The 22,045-nt window shown below is 44.7% G+C and overlaps 2 protein-coding genes across 3 annotated transcripts in view; both read left to right on the top strand.

The window, feature by feature from the left end:
• Positions 1-1,043: 1,043 nt before the first annotated feature.
• Positions 1,044-10,742, top strand: LOC130475104 (veficolin-1-like). The gene is made up of 8 exons (XM_056846832.1): positions 1,044-1,140; positions 2,117-2,252; positions 3,086-3,141; positions 3,502-3,546; positions 4,905-5,032; positions 7,279-7,408; positions 9,052-9,186; positions 10,492-10,742. The coding sequence occupies exons 1-8, from the start codon at positions 1,044-1,046 to the stop codon at positions 10,740-10,742; spliced, it is 978 nt and encodes a 325-aa protein (XP_056702810.1).
• Positions 10,743-13,229: 2,487 nt separating this feature from the next.
• Positions 13,230-22,045, top strand: part of FAM76A (family with sequence similarity 76 member A) — a 15,287-nt gene continuing 6,471 nt past the window's right edge. Inside the window, exons 1-7 of one of the 2 annotated variants that reach the window (XM_056846953.1) lie at positions 13,230-13,343; positions 15,302-15,366; positions 15,811-15,865; positions 16,572-16,724; positions 18,255-18,412; positions 19,715-19,801; positions 20,855-20,986. In XM_056846953.1, coding sequence (XP_056702931.1) covers positions 13,263-13,343; positions 15,302-15,366; positions 15,811-15,865; positions 16,572-16,724; positions 18,255-18,412; positions 19,715-19,801; positions 20,855-20,986 — 731 coding nt within the window. In that variant the 5' untranslated portion in view covers positions 13,230-13,262. The remainder of the gene's footprint in view (positions 13,344-15,301; positions 15,367-15,810; positions 15,866-16,571; positions 16,725-18,254; positions 18,413-19,714; positions 19,802-20,854; positions 20,987-22,045) is intronic. The other variant, XM_056846954.1, reaches the window with a different exon arrangement.

Below are 22,045 nucleotides of genomic sequence, written 5' to 3'. Positions count from 1 at the left end.
CATTGAAAATGGGTCGAGGATGGGTATTCCAGCATGACAATGACCCAAAACACACGGCCAAGGCAACAAAGGAGTGGCTCAAGAAGAAGCACATTAAGGTCCTGGAGTGGCCTAGCCAGTCTTCAGACCTTAATCCCATCAAAAATCTGTGGAGGGAGCTGAAGGTTCAAGTAGCTACACATCAGCCTCAAAATCTTACTGACTTGGAGAGGATCTGCAAAGACGAGTGGGACAAAACACCTCCTGAGATGTGTGCAAACCTGGTGGCCACCTAAAAGAGACGTCTGACCTCTGTAATTGCCAACAAGGGTTTTGCCACCAAGTACTAAGTCATCTTTTGCAAAGGGATCAAATACTTATTTCACTCATTATAATGCACATCAATCTCTGACTTTTGTCTTCTGGGTTTCTGGGGGTTTTCCTGTTGTTATTCTGTCTCTCCCAGCTACAATAGACCTACCATTAAAATTATGGACTGGTCATTTTTTCGTCAGAGGGCAAACGGGCAAATTCAGCAGGGGATCAAATACTTTTTCCCCTCACTGTAGTTTTTGAGTAACTACTGAATTACTATCATCAAAGGTAGCAAATTTAGAAGCAAAAGGGTAAGGAGAAAGAAAAAAGAGGAAATGTTTAAAAAGGGATGAGCGCACAAAATGGGATGTGATGTTACATTTGCGGTTGTGCTGTCTGGCTGCTTCTGCATGGGGCTAATTCCCTATTCTATAAACTCTTCACAATAAGGTAGATTCAGTCTAAACTCTTCTGCCTCTCCTGAAGGATACGGGAGCTTGAGGAATGGCATGAGGATTCTGCAGAGGAAAGGGCAAATTGGTTGGAAATTTATCAATTCAATCTGGGTCCAGCCTATTGTTCTCCTGTTAAGATTTACTGGTCCATAAAGGTGCCCAGCATTGCGCAATCTAAAGGACTTCAGCATGACTGTTCCTCTTTTCTCTGTTTGCGAACAAGAGCATTAACCAAAGGGCATCTAGCTCAAAAAGAGGGAACCAAGCAGTGTGGATGGTTGCAAAAGAGATACGATGGCACCCCAGAAGTCTCTCTCCTTGACTCTGTTCTTCATTGTTGTGGTTATAGAGACTGGCTTGGCACAGGAAGCTGAAACTGACCATTGTGCAGGTGAGTCTGAATGGGCAGGGGGGTTCCCTGTAGAAATGGGAAGATGTTCACCTTAGTCATGATCCAGTTTCTTTATGATGATCAGTTGGCAGATCTGGCATCGTAGCTAGTGTGAGTTGTTTATAATGAGCAGATGCTGTACTTTTCTACCCAGGTCCTCTGCTTAAGTAGGCAGTAACTGGCGATCTCTCTTGTTTTGCTAAGCTAGCTAACACCGTTATTTATTTAGAAAAAATTATATGCCACCTCTTAAGGAACCTGCCTGAATCAGCTTACAAAATAAACATAATTTAAAAAACAAACGAAAAACAGAACACCATAGGCATCAGGCAAGCCACAAGGGGAAGGGCAAAGGATCCTTCTCATGTCCTTGACAGATGGTATCAAACTTTTTGATGAATTATAATTCAGCAGTTTCATGCTGGAGTCTCCCCTGGAACTTCTCCTGGTGGAAAATGGTGACTCTTAGCTTTTATAGATGAAGCTTATACAGAAAAACACATGGAGGCTTTGTATGATAATAAAGCTGTCACCTATCACCTGTCATCTTTCCACCCCTTTTTTTGGTTTGCTGGCACTTTGCTTGATGTAGCCCTATTTTTCTTACTCCTACCTCGGCAAACGTGTGTCCCACGAGGCAGACATTGGTATCTAAACATTGCCTTATTTCATGTCAGGTCTGAATCCATCTATTATTATTTTGTTGTTGTTATTTGCATAGGGACATGCTTGTCCTCTGTAAAAACTAGAAGAGCTGTGAGTTCTGGCTTTTTAAGAAAGCAGGTGAGGAGCATCTTGATCTGTGTAGCAATGGGAAACATATTGTGCAGATTCCTCTGGGAGTTTCCATGACCTTGAACAGCCCTGAGCACAAACTATCTTGGGGGACCCTGGCAACATATAACTTCACCTCCTTGAAAGCTGGTCCTAGGAACACTGTTACCTATTCCAACCCTTGCAAACTTTCCTCTTACAGATCTAAAAGGCTTGTCCCAGTGTGGCCCAGGCAAGTTCTTTCTCCAGGGCCAACCAGGGATTCCAGGAATACCGGGAACAAGTGGACCACCTGGGGCGAAGGGAGACACTGGCCCTCTGGGGCCTCCTGGTAAGAAGACCTCCTCAACAGTGGAGATGGGAAGATTCAAAACAGGCCTGCTCTGACCAATCATATTGTGGGCAAAGCTGGCCTGTTCTAGTATTTCTGTTCAATATGACCACCCACTGGCAGTTCAAGACACTTTGTTACCTGAGGGGGTAGTGCCAATAGCTGCCACCACTCCCACCCAAGACTCAGAGGAGATAACTCTCATATTTTTTTAATTTAGAAAACACCATGGCACATTGCACATGCCCTATAAGGCGACACAAACATTTGTGAGATTCTTTCAAACTGGCTGTAGATCCGTTCTTCCTTCTATACTAGCTTTGCACATACTTTGTTACATGAAATAATGTTTGATGTTGGGATCTCCCGCCCCAGCCTGGTGGTACAATCCATTCTACCTTGCCTGGGCCCTGCCATCTCTTTCCCAGCTGCATGTGTGAACCAAGCATTGAATTCCTTTAGTAGCCAGCTACTCTGTAATGGGGGGGAAGACAGGGAAAGGTGGCGAAAGCCCTTATGTTGGCTGTCTCATGCCATCACCTTTTGACCCCTCCAGTGTTGTCCACATGCAGACACCTAAACAAGACGGCAACATTGTTTAATAAGGTTGCCAACTCCAACTTGGGAAATTCCTGGAGTATTGGGGATGGTGCCTGGGGAGGAAGTTTGGGGAGGCAAGGGAGTTCAGTGAAGATGCAGCGTCATTCTAGGACTTTTGTTTTTCCTAGACTCTATGGTATACTATGGTCTCAAGCTGCCATTTTTCTTTTGAAAAAGATAGCATGTATGAGTAATAAATTACAAAACAGCAACTTTCCTCTTTTCCCCTTCCCCTTCTTTAGGCTCTGCTGGGTTGCCAGGGAAGGCTGGACCCAAAGGGGACCAAGGAGTCAAAGGTACGGGAGGTCTTTAAAAAGCCCTCTTTCTGCACACTTGAATTGTCTGGCAATCCTCAATCTAACCAAGGACTCTTCTTCTCTAGGAGAGAGTCAGCATGGTGTAGTGGTTAAGAGCGGTGGTTTGGAGTGGCAGACTCTAATCTGGAGAACTGGGTTTGATTCCCCACTCCTCCACGAGTGGTGAACGCCAATCTGGTGAACTGGGTTGGTTTTCACACTCCTCCACATGAAGCCAGCTGGGTGACCTTGGGATAGTCACAGCTCTCTTAGAGCTCTCTCAGCCCCACCTACCTCCCTTAAGCAGTAGAGAAAGTCGGCATATAAAAACCAACTCTTCTTCTTCTTCTTCTTCTATAGGAGAAGCCTGTACTGAGCACAGCTTGGCTCATTGCCCGCAGCAAGGTACCGTCTTTGCCCATTTACCCAGCACTGAATTGACAGTCTTGCTGAAGCCTCCTTCTCCTCTGCCAGAGGGAAACACTGTCCTGCAGTTGGCAGAATGGAAATTTAGAATGCAATCCAATGATTCTCTTCTCATTTCTTAGCGCAGGGGTTCCCAGCGTGGTGCCTGTGGGCTCCCTAGCACCCACCAGTGCATTTCCTGGCGCCCACTTCCTTCTTCCCCCAAAGCAGCTTTTCCCCAAACCATGAGCCCTTCCTGGCTTTCCTCCACCCCCCTGGAGCAGGAGATGCTTCAGAGTAGGGCAGAGGGCTTGCCTCTGCATCTACAGGGAGCACTCATACATAAACGGCTGCCTCTATCATAGAATCATAGAGTTGGAAGGGACCACCAGGGTCATCTAGTCCAACCCCCTGCACAATGCAGGAAATTCACAACTACCTCCCCCACACACACCCAGTGACCCCTACTCCATTCCCAGAAGATGGCCAAGATGCCCTCCTTCTCATGACCTGCTTAAGGTCATAGAATCAGCATTGCTGACAGATGGCCATCTAGCCTCTGTTTAAAAACCTCCAGGGAAGGAGCACTGGAGGATGCTTGACTTGGAACCTCCCAATAACTGGCAACTGGCCCTAGCACTCCATGGCAGCCATTCTGTTATTGCCCACTCAACATTCTCAGTGTTCATAAAGTGCCCACAGGCTCAACAATTTTGGGAACACCTGAATTAGGGTTTGCAAAGATGAGTAAGGCTGCTTCCACACTGGACGCACTTATCAACAGAGGGTTCATATGGAGGGTATTCTCTGTGGCATCCCCTTATGCTTTTTGCTGGCAACTTTAAAAATTGTACCAGGAATACCTCTATAATGTTATGACACTTTGGCAATAGTAGGTATATTGCTATAGTGTTATGACGCTTTAGCAGTAGCAGGTATATTGCTATAGTGTTATGACGCTTTAGCGGTATACTTACTACTGATTTTTTGTACAGCCAGCAAAAAGTTCACCATTGGTGGGGAGGTGGTGGCTGTGAGGTGGTTTGCAAGGAAAATGGCACTGGAGGTGGGTAGGGAAATGCAGAAATCCACACCTGCCCATTCACATGGTGGGCAACCCTGCTTCGACCCCTGTCTTTCTGGAAAGATCAGAGCCTAGGTTTAGAAAACGTTGGGGAAACCACAGAAGGAGAATGATTGGGGAACATTGTTGTGTGAATGCTTAAAAAAAACACACTCCTGTTTGAGAGCCAGGGTGCAGCAATTCCTCCATGTGGAAGCAGCCCAAATGAGGGATTTCTCATGCCATTTTCTTTTATACTGATACAGAGCTTCTGTTGCATTTTGTCAATGAACAGGAGCCCGGAACTGCAAAGAACTGTTAGACCGCGGGGAGACTCTTAGCGGGTGGTACACCGTCTTCACCGTAACAGGAAAAAAACTAACTGCGTTCTGTGATATGGAGACGGATGGAGGAGGTTGGCTGGTGAGTTCTTTGACCATGGTTCATCTTAACTGACAGACATCTGGCAAATACATTTCCACATTGTGTACCACCACTGGAAGCATGAGAAAATGTTTTACAGGTGTGAACAGGGGCACCCTGTTTCAAACCTAGTACGATTCTGCCAGTAATTTAATTTTTTAACATTTTAAAAAATAATTGCAAATTCCCCCCCCCCAAAAAAAAAACCCAGAAAAGAAATAAATGTGTAAAGTCCTCAATCCATTGGATTACAGGTGGTAGGCATTTAATATCTCCAGTATTTTCATATAAACCTTTTAGCAACAATAAGGGCACAGATGGTCAATTTTCATTGACCCTCAGTTAACCTCCAGGAGACAGGCAAATAGTTTAAAAGTACATAAGCATCCTCAAAGCACAATGCTGGCAGTAAATGGGTCTTCAGAAATAAATAAGAGTAAAATTTTGTGACTCTTTGCACAAGCCTGAAGGTGTAGTTGATCACCTTTGCCTGTATCTTTGTTTGCTATTCACAGTGTCATTTAATTTTGTATTCCTAGTCCTATTGCATTATTCATCTGATGTCCTTTACTGTATGAATACATTCTCTCCGTGTGTATTCTCTGAACCCACCTTGAGTCTCAGTGAGAAAGACAAGCTATAAATAAGCTAAATAAAATAATGCTATGGATCCAGTTCAGAATTCTGGATTCAATTACCTTTTCCACTGGGCAGGAAGGTGGTACAGAGGGATTCTGTAGCAAAGCTTGGTGGCAGGATCAACTCCAGATTTTGGAGGGTCTTGGGCAAGACACTTTCCAGCGCCAACCCCATGTCTCATGTGCCACCACGCCTTACTTTCCTCCTTGCGGTCTGCCCCTCCAAACCTGAGTCTCTGTTTCTCTAATAATCACTTTCTCCAACTTCTCTCTGACCAGGAAATGGAAGATCTCCTGCACCCCACTTGCTTGGCCTCTGTGACATTGCAAGGGTGGCTTTGGGCAATCTCCCATTTTCAGTTGGGAAAGGGACTTTGGGGAGGCATTTGAGGAATGGCTGTCTTGTGTGAGCTTGGCCTCCTCTCCCTGTTAGACAATGAGGGATCACCCCAGCGGCCTCCGCAACAGCACAGTCTCCCATTCCACGTTAGGAGAGTCTCCCGCAGGCAGTAGAGTGCAACTCTTGCATGAGAAGGCCACATTCCCTTGCCTATCACCAAGTGCCTTTCCCATCAGGAAATGGGAGATTGTCCCAGAGGAGCTTGTGGGTATCTAGGGGCCCCATAAACACACAAAGCTGCCTTGGTACATCTAGGTCAATACTGTCTACTCAGACTGGCAGCATCTCTCCAGGGTCTCAGGCAAAGGTCTTTCCCATCACCTACTTAGCCTACTACCTGATCCTTAACTGAAGATGCTAGGGATTGAACCTAGGATTTTCTGCCTGCCAAGCAGATGCTCTGCCACTGAGCCATGGTCTCCTGTTTACTGGTAACAGCAGATGAGCCAATTCTCTGTGGTCGCCAATGAGCTCTCTGCCAAACCCTGGGCCCTGGCCTGTGTGCCATCAAACTGACCCCTGATACTGGCACGGTTGGGTGATGATATTGATGATTGTTACAAAGGATTGGTAATCAGAGGTAAATTGCTTTCTGACTTGAAAGTTGCACTTCTGCCTTCCTGAACAGAATGCCAAGATGGACACATTCTTCCAAGAATTTCTCTCTCCTTTCTCTCACCTATTCAAAACACATTAAAACCACCTTACAGAATTCCACTTAGTAGTAGTACATCAGCAGAAACACTGACACGTACGTGAAACTGCCTTAGACTGAATCAGGGCCACTGGTCTCTCAAGGTCTGTATTGTCAACTCTGACTGAAAGTGGATCTCCACGGTCTCAGGTTGGAGGTCTTTCACATCAACAATTATCTGGTCCTTTTAACAGAAGATGCCAGGGATTGAACCTGGGACCTTCTGCATACAATACAGATTCTCTACCACTGAGCCATGGCCCTTCCCCTAAATAATACCTTGCAAAAGGGTCCCCATCTTGTTTCTGGTAGGTTCCTGTGCCATTAAGAGCTGAGAATCTTTCCCCATTGCTTCATCTCCCTGCTAAGAAAAGTTTAATCTATTAACTTTCTGAATGTCACAGCTAAAAATGCACAGGAGCAGAAAAGATAAATTGGTAAGCCTACACATTTTCAAAACACATCTGTGCCACTCATACTTGCCAATGAAAGCATGCCCTCACAATTCCCCCAGGTGTTCCAGCGGCGACAAGATGGATCAGTGGATTTCTATCGTGACTGGGAGTCCTATAAAAGAGGCTTTGGGAATCAGGAGTCAGAGTTCTGGCTGGGCAATCAGAACATCCACCTGCTCACCAGCTCTGGTAAGTAGGGCTGCCAGCTCTTGATTGAGAAATTGCTGGAAGTTGGGGAATGGAGCATGGGAAGGACCTCAGTGGGGTATATTGTCATATAGTCCACCCTCCAAAGCAACCATTGTTCTCCAGAGGAACTGATTTCAGCTGTCTGGAGATCAGCTGTAATTCCAGATCTCCAGGCCCCACCTGGAGGTTGGCAACCCTTCCAGTAAAACCACTGCAGTTTGATGATGGAAACAGAGGATGAGCTGGGGAAGTGCTAAAAAAACTTGGTGAGAATGGTCTGTGGCTTTGATTGCTAGGCAGATCATTGTAGTGGAAGACTAGTAGCTTTAGTGGCCAGAAGCTTTCTTTTGTTGACAAAGGAGATACAGCTTCACCCATTCTGCAACATCTAGTAAAACCATAGAGTTTCCAGCAATTCCTGGAGCTACCCTTTGTCACTTTTAGTAAGTGGGTTTTATTTACATTCTCATGTGTAGTGGTGGGTAACAGGGTCTGGGGGCAGGACATCCCCCATCCCCACTGGGGGCTTGGCAGCCCTAGCATTAGAATGCCTACATAATGAAACAGCAAGATACTTGGGATATGAAAAGACACTTCACTAGGTATCAGTAGGGTTGCCAGGTCCCTCTTTGCCACTGGCGGCAGGTTTTGGGGTCAGAGCCTGAGGAGGGAGGGGTTTGGGGAGGGAAGGGACTTCAATGCCATAGAGTCCAATTGCCAAAGCGGCCATTTTCTCCAGGTGAACTGATCTCTGTCGGCTGGAGATCAGTTGTAATAGCAGGAGATCTCCAGCTAGTACCTGGAGGTTAAGCAACCAAATGAAAAAAAGCACCCAAATGCTATAATGATAATAGCTCAAACGAAATAACAGCACGTGGCTCAATATAGTAATCAAACACAACTTATATTATATGGAAACAACATCCAAAATGCAATACAACCTAACTATCTAATGCATGCAAACACAAAAATAGGTGCTGAACAGAAACAGGCAATATATACAAATATACAAAAGTAGGTCTCCACCAAAAAATGCTACTGTGTAAGTCCAACGATATTTGTCTTAGAAACGAAACAACAGCTTCTTGCAAAAGGCTTGATACATATCCGGTCCATGTTGCCTGTTTCTGTTCAGCACCGATTTTTGTTTTTGCATGCATAAGAGAGTACCTGGAGGCTGAAAACCCTTGGTATAAGAAAGATTTTTTTTTTATTGGTATGGCAAAGGATGTTGCAGAATGGGTGAAGGCGTGTCTCATCTGCCAACAAAAGAAAGCGCCAGCAAGACAAGAGAGCACCCCATCAGAAGACATGCCACAACCTGCAAAACTATGGCAATGAATTCAACTTGATCTGAAAGGTCCATTACCAGAAACACCAACTGGGAATCAGTATTTTCTGATAGCGGGATATACTTTTTCAAAATATGTGATGGCACAACCACTTAAAAATAAAAGAACTGACTTTGTGACAGATGCACTCATGATGCATGCTATGCTGCAGTTTGAGCCACCAACATTATTTGACAATACTCACTTCTATCATTTGTCTGTCCCACAGCCAAGCCAAGCCTGTTTTGAAGAGATTTCTTTCCATGCTCCTGTTCAGCGAGATTCAATTTTTTTTTTTAATTTGGGATTTAGGAACATACCACCTGCGGATTGATGCTGAGGACTTCAGTAACGGCAGAACTTTTGCCCTGTATACTGGCTTCCAAGTCCAGAGTGAGAAGGAAAACTATGCACTGGTCTTGGGTGCTTACTCCCAAGGTGACATGGGTGAGTTAAGGTTTTTGGGTGGGAATTGCTTAGGCTCCCTTGGGTATTGACCCTGACCTGGATAGCCCAAGCTAGCCTGATATTGTCAGAAGCTAAGTAGGGTCAGCCCTGATTAGTACTTGGATGGAAGACCACCAAGGAGATCCAGGGTTGCTATGCAGAGGCAGGCAATGGCAAACCACCTCTATTTGCCACTTGCTTTGAAAACCATACAGGGTTGCCATAAGTCAGCTGTGACTTGATGGCACTGCCCACCACCACTTGGCTATTGGTTTTTGCCAATGGCTAGGCATCACTGTGCAACTTTTATGCAGATTATGCAAACTCTAAATAACAATTTTTGAAAACTGGAGATAGAAGACGAAGGTCACAGGCTGAAAACGACACCTCGGTATTCAGTCTTTTTGCATAGCTTCCTCAGTTACGACTGCATCCACTAGAAAGGAGATGTGAAGGCCTGAAACACCTTCCCTGGAATTCACAGCTTTAGAGATGCATTTCTAAAGCTGTTAATTTGTGCTGTGAATTCCAAGGAAGATGTTTCATGTATTCACATCTCCTTTCTAGTGGACAGTTGGAACTGTATCTATCTCAAATTTTCAATCATGCACATTGGACTTGAATTAGACTGATTGTGTACATGAAGAACTCATGGAGTATGCTATGTGGTTCTGAATGGAATCTGCAATGTTATCCTTAGTAGTATTTTTATAGAGTTGTGCATTGTTATTTTGGGATTACATTACAAAATTGATATTTAGGATCTTCTTATGGTGCTGTTATTTCTTTACTGTTTCGCAGCATTGGTTGGATATTTTGTATTGATTATGCAAACTCAGCAGGAGCAGAGTTTGAGGGCTGATGGGTGTTGTCAACCAAAGGCCAAAAGACTCTGGGAGGAAATTGTGAAGTTACATAAATCCAAGCAAATAATTATCAAATAGTTCTTGTAGGTTATCCAGGCTGTGTAACCGTGGTCTTGGTATTTTCTTTCTTAGGAAAGAAAATACCAAGACCACGGTATTTTCCTAGGAAAGAAAATACCAAGACCACGGTTACACAGCCCGGATAACCTACAAGAACCAATGAACTCTGACCGTGAAAGCCTTCGACAATTATCAAATACTTACCTTTGAAAGTCCTGATGTCTCAAAAATGGAGAGTTCCCCTCTAGAAAAGTCCCCAAAGGATAATTATGGAGTCAAACACTTTTGTTCTCCTCACATCTACTTATGCCCGAGTGGACGGTATATGTCGACATGCATGTGACTAGTCCTTATTAAGTCTGGCATTTTTCTTCTACAGGTGATTCTCTCTCTCAACACAATCGGATGGCATTTACAACGCAGGACAGAGATAATGATATCAATGACCCCTCCAACTGTGCTGTGGAATACAAGGGTGCCTGGTGGTACGAAGGATGCCACAACTCGAACCTCAATGGGCTTTACTTGAAAGGTGATCACAGCTCTTATGCCAATGGCATCAACTGGGCATCTGGGAAAGGGTATTATTACTCTTACAAATACGTTGACATGAAAATCAGGCCACAGTAGGCCATGATAGGGCCAAGAATGGCCTGAGTATCTTATGGCTAAGCGCATCACCACTAATTGTGGTTTCACCTTCCCCGTCGGCTGTTGCTGCTGTCTTTCCTAATGTTTCATTTTCAAAATGTCAAAAAGAAATTGTTTTTAAACTCTCTCTAACGTGGCATTGCTCGTTACATTCTGTAGAACTGTAGTATTCCAAATAAAACATATACAGTATGGTGTGAAGGCCTGGGAATGATGCACAGGAGACCAGGTCCAAAATGTTCAAAGGCATTGCTATCTTCATCAAAACAGGTTTCAGGGCTGAAAGCATTCAAAGAGCTCTTGTGCTGGTATTCCTCTCCCTATTTATCCCGGCAAAGTGGAGTACAGCTACATATTCTTAGTGGGAGGGAGGGAGTCAAGAGGAGCTTTCAAAATGTTCAAGAGCTGTCCTATTTTGTTAGTTTTATCAAACCAGTTCTGGGGCTCAGCCTAGAGTCAAACAGTAGTGAACATTAAGAACATAAGAAGGACCATATTGGATCAGACCAAGGCCCATCAAGTCCAGCAGTCTGTTCACACAGCGGCCAACCAGGTGCCTCTAGGAAGCCCACAAACAAGACGACTGCAACAGCATTATCCTGCCTGTGTTCCATGGTACCTCATATATTTGACATGCTCATCTGATCCTGGAGAGAATAGTATCCACTTTGAGTAGTAGCCACAAATACCCCTCTCCTCCATGAACATGTGCACTCCCCTCTTAAAGCCTTCCAAGTTGGCAGCCATCACCACATCCTGGGGCAGGGAGTTCCACAATTTAACTATGCATTGTGTGAAGAAATACTTCCTTTTATCTGCTTCAGATCTTTCACTTTCCAGCTTCAGCAGATGACCCCGCGTTCTTGTATTATGCGAGAGGGAGAAAAGCTTCTCCCTGAGCACTCTCTCCATACCATGCATAATTTTATAGACCTCTATCATGTCTCCTCTTAACCGCCTTCTTTCAAAGGTGCTCTCATGCTGGCGCCTTCCTTCCTTGCATTACCAGACCAAATGAGGACTAATTACAGTTATTCAGTGGAAGGGAAACAAGGGGAACTCTGCACATACTCAGTTATTCAGTGGAAGGAAAACAAGGGGAACTCTGCACATACTCAGGGGCTCTGTTTTAGTTTTATGAAAACAACTGAGTCGTGGCTGGGGGCTCACCTGAAAGGCACAAAATCCTGCTACAGAATGCAGTCTGTTCACCCCTCGCCCACTGGTGTGTGTGAAAAATGCCATCAAATCACTGCTGACTTATGGCTATCCCTTATGAGATTTTCAAGGCAAGAGACTTCAAGGCAAGTGGTTTGCCATTGCCTTCTTTTGCGTAGCAACCCTGGTATTCTTTGGTAATCTCCCACCCAAATACTTACCAGGGCTGACCCTGTTTAGTTTCCGAGATCTAATGAGATCGGGCTAGCCTGGGCTATGTAGGTTAGGGCAACTGAAGGCCGTGGCTTCCTTTGGGTCTTCTTTTACTACTGCCTTCCTGTACTCTTTTGCTGGCAATCGCTGTAATAAATCTGACTCTACTGCCTTCCACTTATCCTAGCGTTATTGTCATTTCCAGCGGATCTCATCTTTTCCTGGTGTGGCCAAAGTACAATAGCCTCAGTTCAGTCATTTTAGCTTCTAGGAAGAATTCCGGCTTGATTTGATCTAAAAGGTAAAGGTCCTCTGTGCAAGCACCGGGTCATTCCTGACCCATGGGGTGACGTCACATCCCCACGTTTCGTAGGCAGACTTTGTTTACGGGGTGGTTTGCCAGGGCCTTCCCCAGTCATCCAGAATCTGCTTATTTGTCCTTTCTGGCAGTCCACCACCACATTTCAAATGAATCCATTTTCTTCCTATCAGCTTTCTCCACTTATGGAGAATACCATAGTATGGACTACCTTGATCTCCTGCATCACTCCCTTACACTTAAGGATCTTTTCTAGTTCTGCCCTTCCAAGTCTCAATCTGCTTCTGATTTCTTGGTTGCAGTCTCCCTTTTGTCTGATGACTGAGCCAAAGAGCAGAAAATCTTTTGACAATTTCAATTCTTCATTGTCAACCATAAAGTTGTGTAGTTCATCAGTAGGCGTTACTTTGGTTTTCCTTGTGGCGCGCTATAAAAGAGGGCGTCTGACCACACCCTCCCTTCTAGCTTTCCTTTCTCTATGGTTCAACTGCTTTCTCTTCTCGCGAGAACAGATGGGGCCGAGGGTAGCCCTCGGGTAGCTCCTTGCGCAACCCCGGACAGAAGCCCTCCCGGTGACGTCAGCGCCGGCGCCCCTCCTTCCCCTCCGGCTTCTTCCCACAACACCCGGCCCAGCCCCGCCTCGAACTCCTGAGTGACATCTCTGGAGCATCAATGGGTCTCCAGGTACGGCCAGAAGCACCGCCTCTGCTCCTCTGAGTGGCGTCGCCCTCGGCCAATGGAGGAGGGAGGAAGGCGGGGGCGCACAGTCGGGTTGGGCGAGGGCTGCGCCTGTCAGGGAAGGTGGCGCGATGGCGGCGCTTTATGCTTGTACGAAGTGCCACCAGCGCTTCTCCTTCGAGGCGCTCAGTCAAGGCCAGCAGCTCTGCAAGGTCAGGGCCGGCAGTGGTCGGGGAGACGGGAGGAAGAGGGGGGGGGGGGAGAGAGCGGTGACGAGAGTGAGCCGTGGACCAGAAATGCCTTGTCCTCTCCCCCCTAGCATTGGAGTTTTCGCTTAGCCATTTCCTGGGTGTGTGTGTGTGACCTGACTCATAGTTTCTCTCAGTTTCTCCTCATCCTCGCCAATGTGGGGTCTGTATGTTAGTGTAATACTGGCCTACCTCATGGGGCTGTTGTGAGGATGGGAGGATATTGTATGTGCAGGCTGGCCTACCTTTTAGGGCTGTTGTGAGGGAAAGCGTGGTTAGAGTGTAAGACTAGGATATGGGAGACCCAGGTTCGAATTCCCCACTCTGCCATGGGAACTCACTAAGTGACTTTGGGCCAGTCACTCAGCATAATCTACCTCACGGGATGGCTGTTATAAGGATAAAATGGAGGAGGGGGGATCAGTGTTGTAAGCCACGTTGGCTTCCAGCTGGGAGGAAAACTGGGTATAAATATCTAAGCACATAAATAAAATGTTTGGGAATAATGTATGCGTGTGTGAAATCTTGTAATTCTAGACCTACTGTATCGTTTGTTGAAGGTCCTTGCTGTCTGATTTAACACTTTTTAAAATTTTGTAATTTGCTTTAGGTCTAAGTAAAAAGGTGGACTTTAAATTAAGTAATATGTATCCCCCCCTTCCAAAAAACGGTTTGGGGCACCTTAAACATGAGCATATTTATTACAGCCAGCTTTCCTAAGCCAGAGATCGTTCTGACTAGGATAAATACTTGTTATATAATGCTTTTATTATTATTGGGGCAGGAAGTGTTATGAGGCTGCTGGGGAAAGAATTGTGGAGAGAGAATAGGGCTGCATCCAGCATAACAAGGCTGTGCTTCTGGAATAAATTTACAATTATGATTTATTAGGGCTGGAAGAGCTGCAAGGCTGGTAGAAAGAGGACTGTGGAGAGAAGCTAGAGCTGTATCTGTATTCCGCTGGATATTGTGATGTTGCTAATAGTTCCTGGATTGTCCACTTGCAAATTTTGTACTAGCACAGCGTCACTGGATGTGGATGTGGCTGAGAGCTGCAAGCTTGTGCACAGTTACTTGTGTGTGGAGGGGATATAAACCCCGTTGAACTTGGAGTGCTTACATCTGAGTAAACATGGGGTGGATTGAGCTGTAGGTTATAGAGGGGAGCATGTGGAGAATCATTAGGTATTTGTGCTTTGCTTGGCATAGATCAGTTGATTCTCCTAATGCATCCTTTGTCTGTTGAAGGAAGGTGAATTTAGTTATCCCTGTCTATGTGTGTGTGTGTGAACAGGCAGTGGCAATGTTTATTCTGGACGATTTAAAGTGGAGCTGTTAAGTCACCTTGGTTTTTTAAAAGTGGGGTCTCTAAACTTGGAGGTGTGTTGCACTGAAGAGATTAATTGAACTATGACTTCAGCGGCTGTAGATTAGTGTGTCTGTACATGAGGAAAGTCCATTGTTATTTCTCAACAAACTGTTATGACCAGGAGCAACTGTGCAGCTCGTGAAAAGGTGTGGGACTTCCCTGTGAGTTCACGTGATTGCAACTGGTGTCAACATAAGAGAACCCATGCTTCATGTGTATCCATAATGTGGGAATGAGCCACAAAAAGAGACCTTATGTGGGGAGGCTGTAGTGGTGTGTAACGTTGTACAGCAGGTGGCACTTATTCTGTGAAGCCAGAAGAAAATTTTCAATACTATTGTATTTTTGTTCAGCTGGATATCTGAAATGACAGCTACACCCACCCTTGTTGTGATGGTCTCTTTCTGTTTTCAGTCCTCCTTGGAAATATTTCCTTCCTCCTTATGGGATGAAACAGGAGTGAAGGCTAAATGTTTGTGTTTGTGTGTGTGTGTGTTTTTTTCTTTTAAAACTAAAGCCCATATATAACCTTTCTATCTTTTCTCTCTTTCAGGAGTGTCGGATTGCCCATCCTATGGTTAAATGTACTTACTGTCGCACTGAATTCCAGCAAGAAAGGTAAATGCTTATTGTGTACATGCTGGATTGTCAGGAACAGTCAGAACTGTGTTTCCTGAACAGGAGTCTCTCATTCCCCATAGTTATCCAGGCAAGGGCTTTTTGTTCTGCTTTCAATACCTGTTGACAGGCTCCATGGATTCCAAGCTTTTGTTCTAATGTTAACAGTATTTTTTTAACAGTAGTGTGTTCCCTTGGCAGAGTTGTTCAGTTGGCTTTTATTTATTTACTTATTTACTTAATTTGTAGTCTGTCTTTTTCAAGGTAGACTGCACAATTAAAAACAATGTCTTAGGAGTGATATACATCCAGGTTTCTCTTCAAACATAATAAACCATATTAGGGAAGCCAAAAATAAATAGTGAATTATTCCATAATGTGTGTGTGCAGATAGTATTGTATCATATTTCTATGTCGTAGTATAATTATTTCTTGTTCCGTTAGCAAAACCAACACGATATGCAAGAAATGTGCTCAGAATGTGAAACTTTATGGGACGGTAGGTACCAAAGTTTTCATTCTCTTGTTCCCTTCTGCCCTGGAGACTGTGATTTAATTTCTGCAGTGATTTAAGTAAAAAGGATTGTTTTGTGTGAATGGGTGAGAACAATGGTTCAACTAGCTTTGTAAAGAACTATTTCCTGGCAGTGTGGGAAAGTGGTTAGCATATTGGATTATGACCAGAGAGACCCAATCAAATCCATAAAGGGCAGCTGAGAGGGCAGAGGGGAGGAGAGAACCACAGATGCTGCCCTGAGTTCCTTGCAGGAAGGGTGGGATAAAAATGTATGTAAAATTAAATATATGTAATGTTTCCAGGTAAGTCTTTCTGGTAGTTTGCTTTAATATATATATATATATATATATATATATATAATATAATTATTATTATTAACAATTTAAACATTACAAACACTTAACATACACATACAGATTAAATTTCTTCCAAGAGAATCAGTTCTGATTAGAACAGCAGAGTAACAATAGAGTAACAATAAGTAATCAAAGCACTGATTTTAACTATCAATTCTGCTTGGTAATGAACTGTTCTAAGCTGCCTATGTCTGATATGGGCCTTCTATTCTTCCGCTCTGGTAATTTGCCTTTTTTGGACTTCTCTGAACTAATCTTGGGAGCGTTTGAAGAAACGCATGTAGGACTGAACATTTCTAATCTCTGCGGTATTCAACTTTTTATTTTTTAAGCCAAAACCTTGCCAGTATTGCAACATCATCGCTGCATTTATCGGTAACAAGTGCCAGCGTTGTACAAACTCTGAGAAGAAATACGGACCTCCACATTCCTGTGAACAGTGCAAACAGCAGTGTGCCTTTGACAGGAAAGATGACAGGAAAAAAGTGAGTGTCTCTGTACATTTCTGTATCAAAACTGAAGAAGCCGACCACTCTGACGTTTTGCAGCATCAAAGGGCAATAGTCATACAATGCACATTTTTTTAGATCCCTCAGTCCATGTGTGCCTGCGACAGAGCTGGGATTGGCCATCGCTCTTTGTTGAGCATAGGTTCCAGCACCGTTCTGATGTTGTAATAAAACGGGGTTGGTTTAGTCAGTGTGAAACTGGGAGTTCAACCTAGAGGTTTGCAGGTGTCTGACGAATTTTAGTCTATATTATTTGCGGTTTGCTGGGTGTCTGAATTCACAGTGTTGTTTGTTGAGGCTGCTTGGCCTTAGAGGGTAGGGAAGGGTGTCTTCGCTGCCCGGGGGCAAGAAAGAGGCATGAAGCAGGCTGAGTGGACTTTATACACAAACTGCAGATTAAACAAACCGTGCCTTAATGTGACATCTGCTGCCACAGTCCTCATCCAAATCAGGTCCCCACACACCTGATTCAATTTTGGAAAGTTTCTGATTGCTACAGACGCAAAACTCCTGTTGCATATCTGGTGTGGCTGTTACTCTAACATTGTATGCCCCTGCTGATGTCAAGTGAACTCACAAAGCTTTCTTAAACTTAATCACAGCATTGGTTTCTCAAGATCACTGTTGTGAACTCTGACCAGCAGCAGCCCTCTAGGGTCTCATGTGTAGGTCTGCCATATCACCTCCTACTTGAGCATTTTTAACTGGAGGTGCCGAAGGACTTTCTGCATGGAAAGTAGATGCTGTACCACAGGGGTGTCGAATACATTTGTTACGTGGGCCGGATATGAAGTAAATGTCATTTGGGTGGGCTGGGTCACATCTACCAGCCCGCAGCGGGCTCACCAGCCCAGATCAGGACTGGAAGGTTGCCTTGGCTCACAAGTGCATAGCGTGCTCACCAGCCCAGATTGGATTGGGGGTTGTCTGCCTCGGCTGGTGAGTCCTCAGCTGGCTTACCAGCCCAGATTAGGAGCGGGGGATGGCTTCCTCAGCTGGCGAGCCCAACACATACATCGCCCTCTCTCCCCACGTCTGACTTCGGGGGCAGTGGGGGAGGATGATCTATGCACTGGACTGGAGCCTCTGCCTTCCGATCCCCTCTGCCTGTGAACTTAGACCTTCACATGGAGGTCCCAGCTGGCAAACAGGGTGGATTGGAAGGCCCCCGCATCACAGAATTGGGGGGGGGGGCGGTGGCTGACTCGGCTCGTGGGCCAGATAACAGCGCTCAAAAGGCCGGATCCACCCTCTGGGCCCTATCTTTGACACCCTTGCTCTGCCACTAAACCACATCCCCTTGCCTAAGTGAGAAGCGGCCATTGAACTGGATAAGTCAAAGTACTGAACACAGATAGCGCCTCAACAGGATGCATGATACAGAGCAGGTACGCCTTTCTGCACATGATGTAGAATCAAAAATAGTTTATCATGAATGCTGCGCTCCATTGTGCATTCTTTGGTAGATGACTGCTGACCAGGTCCTGTTTTTTTCTTGTCTTTCAGGTGGATGGGAAGCTTCTCTGCTGGCTTTGCACGCTGTCCTATAAACGAGTGTTACAGAAAACCAAAGAGCAACGTAAACACCTGAGCAGCTCTTCCCGAGCAAGCTTGCAAGAGAAGGAACAGTATGGTAGGCTCAGCAGCAGTGGCCACTATAACAGGTAATTCTGTCTCTCTGTCCCTGTTTTGCTATCTGCTTCCTCTCAGTTCACTCTTGCATGCACTCCTGTAAGAAAGAAAAGCCGGACAATCTTGCCTGCAGTAAGGAAAATGGACTTGTTTTTTCAATAGTTAGTTTGTCGGTGTGTCAGATTATAATTTCATGAATGCAAACCAAGCGATTTCTAACGTGGTCTTCAGTGTCTTCCTACACTCCATATTGCTTTGATGGAAGATGTATGATTTATAAACCAGCCATAGTGGAATAAAACCACAATTTATTTATTCATTTGTACCCTTCCTCTTTTCCAAATGGGGACCAAAAACCAACTTATGTTGTTCTCGTCTCCTCCATTTTATCTTCACAGCACCCCTGTGAGGTAGGTTAGGCAGGAGTGTTTCATGGGCCCAAGATCACCTATCAGGCTTCTGTGGCAGAGCGGGGATTTGAACCTGAGTCTCCTGGATCCTAATCTGACACTCCACCTGCTACAGTATATGTTGACCTAGTTGACAATGCAGGTCAAATCAAAACCAAAGCTCAAATTCTTATTTATATGTCTCTTTTCGCATGTCAGACGGAATATTTTAATCACCAATGTGATATGTAACTAATAAGTAATGCAGGTGATGAGGTTTCCCAGTGACCTCTGGGGACGAGACTTACATTCTCTCAAAACATTGGTGGACAACCACATCCAGAGCATATCATGCACCGTTCTTTGGGTATGCTAAAACTAGTATCTTAGCAATTTCCAGTGCCTTTGTTTCCCCCCCTTAAAACTTTGAATTTCTTTGCATCTAACATTTGAACCAAATATTTTCAGTTCAATTATTTATTACCATTGGGACATAAAATTAAAATGAGGTACTTTTAAATTTTGTTTGCTAAATATAAGTCAAAATAAACATGCTAAATCAGATCACTCTCTATTTAGGAGAGATATTTTTTCCAGAAAGTTTTCTGATTCTACTTTTTCTGGAAAATCCGCATCACTGCATATATCTTCTTTTCTAATTGCATAGCTGGGGAAACTTTGAGCTACGGCATGTGCTTGAGTTAGCTCTTTTTCTGATGTGCAGCAATAAAACATTGGCAGTTTTTTTAAAAAAAATAGCGCACTGTATAAATTACAGGATATTTTTTACATTAAATTTTCTTATAGCATCATTTCTTAACTGCATGGGATTGTCGTAATGATTTTGCTGCAGTTGTTGAAACAAAGCAGTAGCATTAAATACTGACTTGGAATTGCTGAACTTATTACCAAGTTATTACCAAGGTAATTTTTTTTCCTGAGCAGCCAGAAAACATTGTCCACGTCATCGATTCAGAATGAAATCCCAAAGAAGAAGCCCATGTTTGATGCCATATCAGCCAACGGGGACAGGTGAGTCAGTTAAATTTTAGAAATGTCGTGGGATAGTCTGATCTATCTTTATTTTAAAATATATATATGCGCCAGTCACAGCACTTGGATGCAAAAAAGTTTATTCTCTGGAGTTCCAGGTCTCTTGAAAGCCCATCTTGCAACTGGGGAGAACCTTTAACAATGGGCTGAATTTTATTATGGCTGAGTACAGCTGTATATTCCAGGCTGCTGTCATTGGGTTGCTTCCACACAGGGTTTATTGCCCATTCTGCTCTCAGTGTTACTGTGAATGCAGAGCTGTTTGCAGCGGCAACATAGTATGGGGAGATTCCCTTTGGTATCCCCTTGTACCTCTCATCTCCCCTCCCCCCCTCCCCAGTTGCTGCCTGAGTCCTTTTTGCCTGCTGAGTTGTTTAAAAAAATAGTGGCAGTATTGCTGTAGAATAACAACACTGTATGCATGTATCTACTATTGATTGAAAAAAAGCCTGCCAGCAAGCACAAGTGTGAATGGCCCCAGGTGTGGACGGGGAGGTGCAGAAACCTACACCTTTCCATCCACATTTTCCCCAAACTCCCATTGGGTATGATCTGTCGGAAAAGTTTGCACTAAACCACAGCCAGGGAAAAACCTGGAAGCAGCACAGCCAGGGGGAAACCCGGAAGGTGACCTGAAAAGGAGCCACTGAGTATGGTGGGTGGGGAGCATGGAGCAGTGCTTTCCAAGTGGAAGCAGCCTTTGATTAGGCAGCCCGGGACAAAATAAGGTAAACAAAGGCTGCCATAAAGAGACAGCGTTTCAGATCCTGTCTCCACACCCCTCCCGACTTCTGCAGCAGGGAAGAAGCAGCTGTTTCTGAAAGGCTGTCACTTTTGTTCAGTCACTTTTGTGTGCAAGTGTGTGTGGTCTCACCACCCCCCTTCACATCAGAAAAAAGCAATAAATGAAATAGCAGAACAGACTTCCCTGGAACTTACCAGGCCAGGATGTGGGGGGGGGGAATATATAGTCAGACGTGAGCCTCTTTGACTTGCATATTTTCATTCCTCCCTTTCCTCTCTGATTCTCAGCGTTCCTTCCTCTCCCGAGATGCTTTGCCCCCCTATCCAGAGTGCCCCGTCCGTGTTGGCGCAGTGGGCCGCTTCCCAACAGAGTCTCGTTGCCCACGATTGTCCTGTTTCTCAAGGCACTGACATCCTGAAGTGAGACCACCTATCATTTTCTCCCCCTCTTGCTTTTCCCGACCTTGGGAATATTTTTTTTGTGTGTCTCCTATTCCGGAACCAGTCCATATTGATGGATATCCTTTTAAAAGGTCATCATGCCAAGGTTGCAGGCCAAAATTTCTAAGTGGGTCTTTATTTGTTGCCAGTTGCCCATGAGCCTTGTTTCTGGCCCTTGGGATGACTTCCATGTTACAACGACCTATCATGACTCTATTGCCCTCGGCTGGACTTGAAAACACTGGGATAGAAGGCAGTTCTTGTGATGCTAGAGTTTAAATAATTATATTGGGGTGGCATGGGAACAATATACAATAAGTACACATGAACACATGAAGCTGCCTTATACTGAATCAGACCCTATCAAAGTCTGTATTGTCTACTCAGACTGGCAGCGGCTCTCCAGGGTCTCAGATAGAGGTATTTCACACCACTTGCCTAATCCCTTTAACTGGATATGCCGAGGATTAAACCTGGGACCTTCTGCATGCTAAGCAGATGCTCTACCACTTAGCCACAGCCCCTTTTTATTGAATTCTGTCAGAAAAATGGTTAAAATCTCACCCAGTGATATTCATATTGTAGCACAACATTTACAAAACCCTTTTATTCTCTTTCCTTGTCTCCTCCTTTTAGCAGGTTTTATCACCTGCTTGCACTGTTGCTGTGATGCTTCTAAGAGTGGGGTTTGCTCCATGTAGGCTTTATTCAGCCCTTGGAAGTCCTCGGTCCCATGCATTCCCTTCCTCTCCCTCTGTGTGCTGCCGCTGAACACTTCCTGGTTTAGAATACACTGAAATTTGCCATGATGTCCAAATCAGGCTCTCTTGCCAGCTGCGCTTCGTTCCACAACCACAAACCAGATTCCAAACTGGGATTCATTAGCAGTTTGGGATCCATGTTTGTAGTCTAGAAATAAACAGCTTTTTTAAAAAATTGTTTGATGCGGACTGAATTTAGTTCTAAGCCCAGAAGCCTTTGGTGCAGCGAGCAAAGAAGGGAAGGGAATGTACAAGGCCAGTGGCTTCCATGGCTCAT

This window comes from Euleptes europaea, chromosome 3 (genome assembly GCF_029931775.1).
Source record: "Euleptes europaea isolate rEulEur1 chromosome 3, rEulEur1.hap1, whole genome shotgun sequence".
Lineage (NCBI taxonomy): Eukaryota > Metazoa > Chordata > Lepidosauria > Squamata > Sphaerodactylidae > Euleptes > Euleptes europaea.
The sequence above is the reverse complement of the archived record's forward strand: the minus strand, read 5'-3'. Positions and strand labels throughout refer to the sequence as shown.